This window comes from Grampus griseus (assembly GCF_964374135.1).
Source record: "Grampus griseus genome assembly, chromosome: X".
Lineage (NCBI taxonomy): Eukaryota > Metazoa > Chordata > Mammalia > Artiodactyla > Delphinidae > Grampus > Grampus griseus.
The window spans coordinates 32,246,640-32,256,528 of NC_138999.1; the positions used below are offsets into that span (position 1 = coordinate 32,246,640).

The following is a 9,889-nucleotide window of genomic DNA, read 5'->3' on the forward strand; positions in this document are numbered from 1 at the left end:
TGGATCATGCTGTAGCTCTATTTTTCGTTGTTTAAGAAACCTCCAGACTGTTCTCCACAGTGGCTGCATCAATGTACATTCCCACCAACAGTGTAGGAGTGTTCCCTTTTCTCCACACCCTCTCCAGCCTTTGTTCTTTGTAGATTGTCTGATGATGCCCATTCTAACTGGTGGGAGGTGAGACCTCATTGTCCTTTTGATTTGCATTTCTCTAAGAATTAGTGATGTTGAGCATCTTTTCATGTGCTTCTTGGCCATCTGTATGTCTTCTTTGGAGAAATGTCTTCTGCCCATTTTTTGATAGGGTTGTTTGTTGTTTTTGTTACTGACTTGTATGAGCTGTTTGTATATTTTGAATATTCAGCCCTTGTCAGTGGCATCATTCGCAAATATTTTCTCCAATGGGGTTGACACTTTTATTATCCCTGTTTTACATCTGAGGAAACTGAGGCGCAGAGAGGTGAAATAACATGCCCAAGTTCCCCCAATTTAGTAAGTGGCTAAACTGGGATTTGAATCGAGTCACCCTGTGGTGAAGGATCCAAGACACCGAACTGCTTCTCCAAAACAGGAGAGTAAGAAGGATCTTCAGTCAATTTATAGCTGTAAACACTGATGAACAGCTGCTCAGCCTGTGCTTCCTCATATCTAGAGGAGAACAGTTTATATATATATACACATATATATGTATATATATATACACATATATATATGTATACGTATATGTATGTATGTATTGAGACTATCAGAGAGAGAGCAGGGACCTCAAAGCAGACAGAGAAAGAGTGAAAAAAACAAGTTTGACTAAAAAGAGTAAAGGGGGAAATACCATTCAACACCATTTTCTGGAAACTAAACTCAAAGGACCATAATCCTCATTTTTAAGAAAGTATTGAAGCAGAGTTATAGGGAAATGTAGAAAGAAATTACTCCTTAGCTACACTTGTTCATATTTCAGTAAATGTTAACAGGAATCTAGTTAACTCTGAAATGACTCAAGCTACTCATGTGTCTTTGAATATAGGGTACGAAGTCTGAAAATTTCTAACTCTGACCCTTGTAAACTATACACGACACAGAAGAAATTATATGTTTTGAGTATTTTTTCTCAGACCTAGACAACCTTAGGGTTTACATGGGAACAGATTTCATCTGCTGAAATAGAGAATGGACTGAGAGAGGGGAAGAGTTGTAAAAGGGGAACGGAAAAAAAACCAAAAACCAAACATAGAAAAAAAGCAGGTCTGTCGTTTCCTTGGGAAATCCTTTTACTGGGAAATAATTGTCTTTCTACCTATAGTCAAGAAGACAAGGTAATAGGCTAACGCCTCTCCACGTCTAGAAAGGAGAAACCAGAGACCACGCTGAGATTAAGAACAGGCTGATTTTGAGATAATCTCTGAGCAGACGCAGGTGGCCACAGTCTGGAATGAGGCAATGGTCCAAGCGGGACCAGCAGCTCTCTAGGTGTTCCAGTGTCTCATCCCATCCTCTGAGTGCTGGCTGCTCTGGGTTTGGGGCCGCCTGTGCCATCATCTCTCTACTTCCTTCCTGGTGAGCTTCTATCTACTCCGTGACCTCAACCCATCTATGTATATATAGGCTAATATGTCCCATATGTATTTTTCCAAACCTGACATCCCCCCTGAGCTCCAGTTTCATTTTTCTGGCTACCTGCATGACAGTTCCACTTGGGTATCTAATAGGCACCTCAGATTTTACATGACATGCCTTCCCAGCTCCTCGAGTCCCCCTGCAAATACGCCCAGCTTAATAAATAGCACGACCAGCAGCCAGGGTGTTCAGATCCAAACTTTAGCCTAGATTATTTTTGTCCTTTCCCATTCCTCACCTCTGGTCCATATAGCAGATCCTGTAGACTCATCCAGTTCATCTGCAATTTGTCTGCATCTCTTCATTTCCTCTACCAACACGCAGTTCAAGCCACCATTGTCTCTCTGGGCCTGCTACAGTGAACTCTTAACTGGCCTTTCAGCTTCAACTCTCCTCATCCTCTACATTCTTCACAGCAGCCAGAGTCAGAGTAACGTGGCTTAACATTCAGAGAGCTTTATTCTACTTGATATTCAATATCACAAATTGACCTTCAGCCGGGACCTTATATTTTTCAGTCCTTCTGTTGAGGTAATTTGGGGTTTGGGGTACCATGTTACCTTAATGGAAGAAAGAGTACAGTAAAAAAACCTACATTTGCATGTGTTGTAAGGGCAATATGCATGTCCAGCATGGTGACGAGGGAGTCACCCCTGTGTTTGTGTGCAGGGCAGCCTGAGGCTCAGTTATCATTATCACTGTTGCTCAGGGTGAGCTTGTCAAAGAGGGACCCTGCCAAGCCGGCTTCTGGGGTCTCCATCTTGCTTCCCAGAATCAACAGACACTAACATTTACATATTTTAGTAAACTCGAAGCTTTCAGGTAAAGTTTTAAGGACGTTTTATTTTAATCCCTGTCCCACCCCATTCCCTTCATTTTTCCTCCGGAAGCCACACTACTGTGATTTTTATACCGCGTTTTTATACTCCTGCTATTCGCAGGCACCCGCATTCAGCAGCGCCTCACCTCACCACCCCCCATATACCCACATTGTTTATAAGGGGAAGATGGATTTTGCACTTTCCGGCGCCCCATGGAATGCCTTCTCCCTCCCTCTGTGGAGATCCTGAGCGGCATGTGGGTGGGGCATGGGTGGGTGGAGAGCCTCCTGGATACCTGTTTTAAAAAGTGAGCGATTTGCACACAGGAACCAAGGAGAGACCTTTATTTCTTTAGGACCCAAATAAGTTTATTGGAAGAAGTGGCAAAGCTGGAAGAAAAAAACTTAAGTGAACTTCTTCTGCAATGGGACTATTGCCGTGTGCATGGCAGGCACGGTGACCAGTGCTCTGGTCACGCCGTGGCTCTCGGGAAGTCCAGTCCACGCTCAGTTCTTGTCACTGTCGCCCAGGGTGAGCTTGTCAAAGAGGGACCCTGCCAGGTCGACGTCCGGGGCCCCCATCATGCTCAGGGTGGTGACATGACCCTCCAGCTCGCTGACGAACGCCACCTGCTGGCTGGGGTAGTGAGTTGCCAGGAAGCGGTGCAGGTGGGGGTCGCTCTTGTCGATGGCCAGCTGGTGCAGGTGGCGCAGGCTGTGGTTCATGAGCTTTTCCAGGAACAAGGTGCACTTCATGGCCTTGAGGCCGCTCTTCCAGTTGACACTGACTGGGCTCCTGATGTCTTGGAAGTCGAGGCAGCCCCCGCGCTGGTTCTGCAGGCGCATCAGGCACCGGGCCCGCATGCTGTGCTCGCGGGAGCGGCGCAGGAAGAACCGGGTGAAGTGCTTCAAGGCCACGTCGTCGCGGTCGAGGTAAAGGGCCGTGGCCAGGCACACGAAGGACGCGTGGAACTCCAGGGTGAAATGGCTGTTGACAGCGGCCTCGCAGTCGGGGTGGTAGTTCCGGCGCACCTGCGAGGGCGGCGCGGGCAGCAAGGTGGACAGCAAGGGCATCGTGGCGGGCGTGAAGGTGAAGCCGCGGGGCCTGCGGTAGCTGCCTCGGAGCGAAGAGGGCGGCCGCTCTGGAGTGGACCGGAAATGGTGTTCGTTTTGGGAGTCAGGCGGTGGGCTCCTGGTCCTGTTACCGGGAGAGGTCGCGTGGCGTTGGCGGGGCACAAACGCTGCATGCACGTTGCGTCACAGGCTGGGTGAGGCAGGGTGACTTTGACGTACGCACCTGGTATCTATTACGTTTTTAACGTTGCAAAAATATTTCTGTTTCCAAGGGCTTTCTCTTGTACTCCAGTTGCGCCCTCTTCTAGCACGCTGTTCTCATTTTATAAACCCATTGTCTTCCTTAAAATTCTGAGAATATGAATTTGTAAGTTTCGGTAATGTTCTCTTCCGTTTCCTGTATTATAGTTGTTTTCTTCTCCAGAAATAGTTCTGTTTGTTCATCATGATCTTCTCTTTCACTTTCCTCAAGTATCTGGCAACCATTTGTCCATTCGTATTTGGGAGTAAAGGAGTCATGTGATCAGCCAAGGTAACTGGCATGGATCTGATCTACAGTTGGGACGCCATTTCACTAACAGTCTTCTGCTGTGAATGGAGGGGCTCAGTGTGTCAGTTAGGGAGTCTTTTCTATTTGGGGTACATGGTGTGGAGCTTGTAGGTAAGATAGGGACCATCCCAAGTGCCCAAAGCTTGGCATTTTCTGACATTAGAAGACTTTTGTGTATCTCTTCTGTAATAGATCGTGTCGTTCTCTTTTGTTTCTTCCTCTTCTGCTGAGCGGGTCTGCGGTTATCTCAAACCTGTTGTCATATGGGTTCCCTTCCTGAGCCTTTGAATGACACAAGGAGACTATCACCCCATCGCCTGCAGCACCACTGTGCACTGGATCTTGGTAAGAACAAAAAATAAAAATGTACTGTCTTAGGCCAGCAAGACTTGGGATATTTGTGACAGCAGTGAGCCTACCCTGACTAGTTACCCAAGGGAAGTTCTGGCTGACTACGGGTTATAAGCCATTGTAAGCTTATAGCATTTCCTCTTGGTGGAAATGCAGTTGCAAAAGTTAAAAAGTCTAGATAGAGCCGAATCATCATGCTCTTCTTTCTTTTGCTAAATTCATCAATAATATGTATCAGTCCTGCTCCCTTTTTCCCTCATGGAGAGTGGAATGAAAAATCCCTCAAAGACCCATGAAGCACAAGGAGTAAGTTTTTCCGTTTCCCTCAGTGCTGGGGAAGAAACCCAGGCTGGTCCTCAGGTGGCCGGCCTTAAGCCGACAACAGGAGGCGTAAGGGGTGGGAGTGGGACTGGCTGACCCCTGAACCAGTCAGCTGTGGTGAGGGAGATGTGGGTCACGTAGGAACGGGGGACGGCCCCGGAACCACATAACCGGAGGATGTGTTTGTGTGGGGCAGCTCCCCCGAAGAGGAGGATACTGGTCCAGAGCTGGCAGCGGAGCTAGGGAGATGGTCCAGGGATTGTACCAGTTAGCCTTCCCGATTGGAGTGTGAGGGCTGGAGGCTGGAGGGAGTCCCAGACCTGTGTGTGTCCTCTCCACCACACAGCACGCCGGGCGCTGAGCACCTCATTCCCTGAGCAGTTGTTCGCCTTTGGAAAAGAGTAGAGAGAGAGAAAGGAGCAACAACAGTGGGCTCAGAAAGGCCTGGAACAACGAGTTCGAGCCATCTGTGGGGGTGGAAAATGGCTTCCGCTCCCAAATGCAGCCTCGGGAGGCCCTGGGGCAGCGCTCTCCACGAAGGGCAGGGTTCGGGAGCCTGGCCGCAGTGAGCACCGGCTAACCAAGGGGACCAGGGCGCCATTCCCAGGGAAAGATTTGATGAGTCCTCACCAGACCCGGTGATTCCCTGCCTTCTCACTAATCCTCGCGATTCTGTGAGGGAGGATTGTTTTTATCATGTCCCACACGAGGAAACTGAAGTCTGCGATATAAACTTCTTGAGCAAGATGATGTGGAACCTGGAGTAAAGTCAGATCTGACTCTCAGCTACACCCCTGGTGACCTCAGTCAATAAAATGGGGTATACACAGGACACTGTCATGTGGTTTCTTGAGGCCTCTCCCAGGTTTCCATAATGAGAGAACAAAGAGGTGCAGACAAACAGCTGTTCTGCTTCTGTAGCCGCTCAGTTACCCGCCTGCCCCCCTTCTCGGCACAGTCCTAACCTTCAGCAAGGCCAGGTTTCCCGTACGCGGCCATACAGGACAGTCTCTTCTTGCTCAGCGTCTACTAGGAAAGAAGTTTAAGTAAATTTTTGAAAATTTGTGGAGGACCACAGTTTGAGATGGAACAAAACTTTTCCTCAGCAGGCCGCCAAGCCCCTGACCATGGCTGGACGAGGGCGTTGAAGTTGGGCATCACTCCTGTCATGTGCCTCCTGGCCAACACCTCCAGCTGGGTTGTTCTTGATTTACATTCTGCTGGTCTAATTGATAGGTGACATTTCCTCTGAAGTTTGTGATCTCTCATCCTCTTTCAATGGGGGTAATCAATATTTCATCCTAGGGTTAGAACAGAGACTTGGCCTGCCTTTCCACGTAGACTAAAATCAGTTTTCTAGAGAATTATTTAGCACCTCTCTCCCAAACTCCTGTCCCTTGGTCGATTCTCCAAATAACCATTGACACGTGTGTATGCTTCTTCCCAACCAGACTGTACTTGGTGATGTCTTGTGAAGATCACCACCCGTCTCCCTCTCTCCACAGTTTGATGCATGTAAATCCCCCCAAATTGCTTACTGGTTCTGTGTACCTGTTTGGTGTAAGTAAACCACACTTCTCAAATGTGGACGGTAAATCTTCACACCTGAGTTTTTAATCTGGGGTAGGGGTGGGGCTGACATGTCCGAAAACCACCCATGTTCTGCACTTAGTGGCCAGCAATGGACTCAGACCCATTTCTTGGAGAAACGAGTGCAAAGAGCGATGTGGAAAATCCCCGGTCCTCAGTGCTTTCCTGACCGTTACTTTGATTGAGAACGTGTTGTTCAAAAATCCAGTACCTCAGTTGTACTTCTTCATGCAGAAGGAGTTCAAATGATTCCTCTGTCACGTGTGGCCAGAGACTGTGATTCTCTTGTGGAGAGTTGTAGTCTAGGTGTGGTCCTGTGGTTACTGACTACGTATCAAAGGATCCATTTGACCCAAGGAGGGGTGAGGAAGAACCCCTCCAGGAGGAAGGTAAACAACAGAAGTCTTGGGGGTGGGCTCAGCCTCTCAGTAGTGATGCTATCGTCCAGAAATGCCTGGGGCACTCACCTGGGCCATACTGCTTGAGGCAGCCCTCACAGACATTTCCCCTTTGGGAGCCAGTATTGTGATTAGACCTGCCCTCCCCCCCACCCCCCACCCCCCACCCCCCACCTCCGCCACCTTGCGGTTCTTATTATGATTGCAAGACACACTTCAGTAACAGCCATCAGAGAACTTCGAAGAAAAAACATGATTTATTACTCACAGGTCCTGGAGGACACATGGCATGCGTGGAGGCACACAGCGAGGTCATGGGTAGAAAGAGTACGTGTGCAGGCCTGGGCTTCTTTGACTGGGGTCTAGCACGGGATGCCTAGGGGTTCACAGGTTCAGTCTTTATTGGTGAATTTAAAACATGAGCGGGAATTACAATGCCAGAAGGGAAAAACAAGTGGTCAGATGGTCAGTTCCCTCAGTCGACCAGAGATCTCCGAAACAAAGGAGGCTTCTGGGGCGGGGCCGCCTGGCTCTTCCTCTAGTCCTGTAGCCAGCAGTGTGTTTATTCAAGATAGCTGTCTTTGAAGTGGGTGCCTAGGCAATGCGAAGCTTCAGGTCAGGCACTTGCATTACAATAAAAAAAAATAAAAAGAAATACTAACTCAGCTGCTTACAGTAGAATCCCCCCTGTGATGCTGAAGCATCTGAGTTAGTGGTGAGGACGTTAACACCCTTCAGTCGCTTGTAGGCGGGGAGCTGTCTGGTTTGGAGCGCACATTGTGGCCTGCTTCCGTGGGGAAATATGATACAGCGCTGTCCTGCTGTCGGCGGGGGACAAACTCACAGTCTGGCGAGCCTCTTGGTATAGGGTAGGGTCAGCCAGCAAGGACCTAGCAAGTTCTGCAAAATCATATCATAGTAGGTCATCCCCCAATGCCATCGGGGCACTGCGTTTACTCCACTGTTTCTGGGAAGTCTTAGTCTCCGTGGCAGCGTTCCGCAATATAAACTTTACCTTTTTGAGCTTAACTTTCTACATATGTAGTAATGTATATCTTCGAAGGTTAACTGAATCACAGGGAGATTGTCATTGAAGGCTGTTTTCCCTAAGCAAGTGGGCAGCTGCCCATCCAAAACATATAATAAATACAGAGGCGCATTGTACATCAAACTGAAATAGGGCAGCCTAGTGTAGTGGCTAAAAGGATGGATTCTGGAGCCTGATGCCTTGGTTTCAAATCCAAGCTTTATCATTTAACAGATGTGTGGCTTCAGGCAACTTATTTCATCTTGTGGCTCCAGTCTTCTCATTTATAAAGTGGGAATAACGATAGTACGTACCTCAAAAGCTTGGTATGAGGATTAAATGAATTAATACGCTATAACACTTAGCACAGTGCCTGGCACATACTAGGCGTTCAAGAAGGCTATGTCCTCTTATTATTGATACAAGTGTTGTTAACACTACTACTAATAAATAAATAAGTAAAGATGATAGATGTAGAGATTGAGATAAAGGATGATACCTTGGTCTCTAGCTTCAGCAACTGGTTCTGTAGTGGTACCATTTATTGAGATGGAGAAAACCGGGAGAGGAGTAGACTTGGGCATAAGTTTGGGGAATGGCAAAGTTTAGTTTTTGATGTGAATGTGAGGTGCCTGTGGAATAGGAATATAAAAGTTTCAAATAGGCAGTTTTTCTACAGGTCTGGGGTTCACAGAATTATGGACCAGGGATATACTTTTGAGAGTAGTCAATATACTGTATTTTTAAGATTATGACACTGGATGACATAACCTAGAGAGAGAATTTAGAAAGAGAAGGAATGAGGGTGTCCAGGATCAGTCTCTGGGGGTATGGCTAATGAAGAACCAGTGAAGGAGATGAAGAGGTATGGCAAAAATAAAAGAAGGAAACCTACCTTTTAAGTAGGTTTCAAGAAGGAGGGCATTGTCAACTGTATATAATGAGGGCAGAAATATGCATTGAATTGGACCCTTTTGAGAAGTTTGGTTATGAAGAAGCATAGACTAATGAGGATGATAGCTGGATGTGTCATCAAGGAAGGATCTCTTTTTTAAAATATCGAAAATTCTAGCACATGTTCATATGTCAGCAGAGGTGATCTGTTCGAGAAGGAGCGATCAAGGAAGAGAAAACAGGAGGAGATAGAACCCAGAGCATAAATGGAGGGGTTGGCCTTTGACAGCGGCAAGAACACTGCCTTTATTTCTATGAGATAAAGCGCATAGCACAATGCTTGACATATAGTAACTGCTCAGTAATTAGTAGCTGTTATGCTTGTTGTTTTTGTTGTAAGCTCAAGAGCCATGCTGACTTGGACATGGAAAAGGCAGTTTGAGTATGCTCAGAGCCCAAGCCTTAGTGGAAGGAAAGCCTGGGTAAGGAGTTGGCATTTAGGGTGTGCTATTCTAAACAAAGACCCAAGAAATGTGAATTTTGAGATATAAATGCATTTGGCTAGGTTGCCCCACCTAACGTAGCCGTATTTTTTATGTCAGGGGAGGGTACGAGGCATCTCTGATTATGACATGGACAAAAGACAAGGTACTTTTATTTTATCAAGTATACTTCAAAGACGTGGCTCTGAGAAATGGGCAGATTGAGCTCCATTGAGATTCACTGATCAGCATCTCTCATAGTGCCTGTTGTCCCTGTGACACATGTAATTAAGGAGAAAGTGTTCCCATCCATTATATGTACCTCAGCAAAATGTGCTTCCATATGATGACATTAAGCAGTAAGTGCTTTGTGATTTATGCTGTTTCTATGATGTCATTGTCTGTGCTCTCACTACAATAAGCTGAAGGCGTTTTAGCTATTATTCCTTTAGAGACAAGTACCTTTTGTTAAGGGCCGGTTTTTCCCAGCATCCTGAAATGCCTTTTGCCTAATCATCTCTGAGCATAAATGCAAGCTTTGTGATTTTTCAAAAATGCTTCAGAATTTCCTATAAATGTGTGCTTTTTAATTCTTTCCTCAAGTGGTCTTTGTGTATCCGGTAGAAGTCTAAATGTTTGATTGTTTTTTTCACCCTATGTTTTAAGAGTTTGATTGGTATTAGATATGAAAGATAGAATACGCTTTAAAACTTTCAAACTGTTCTTTGAGATCAGTATTAGAGAGAGCGGCTCTTTCAACAACTATCT

The 9,889-nt window shown here is 46.5% G+C and overlaps 1 protein-coding gene across 1 annotated transcript; it reads right to left on the reverse strand.

The window, feature by feature from the left end:
- Positions 1 to 2,941: 2,941 nt before the first annotated feature.
- LOC309840015 (ferritin heavy chain-like) lies at positions 2,942 to 3,508 on the reverse strand (the record flags this gene model as incomplete). The annotated part of the gene is made up of 1 exon (XM_082682026.1): positions 2,942 to 3,508. The coding sequence occupies one exon, from the start codon at positions 3,506 to 3,508 to the stop codon at positions 2,942 to 2,944; it is 567 nt and encodes a 188-aa protein (XP_082538152.1).
- Between the last annotated feature and the right edge of the window lie 6,381 nt (positions 3,509 to 9,889).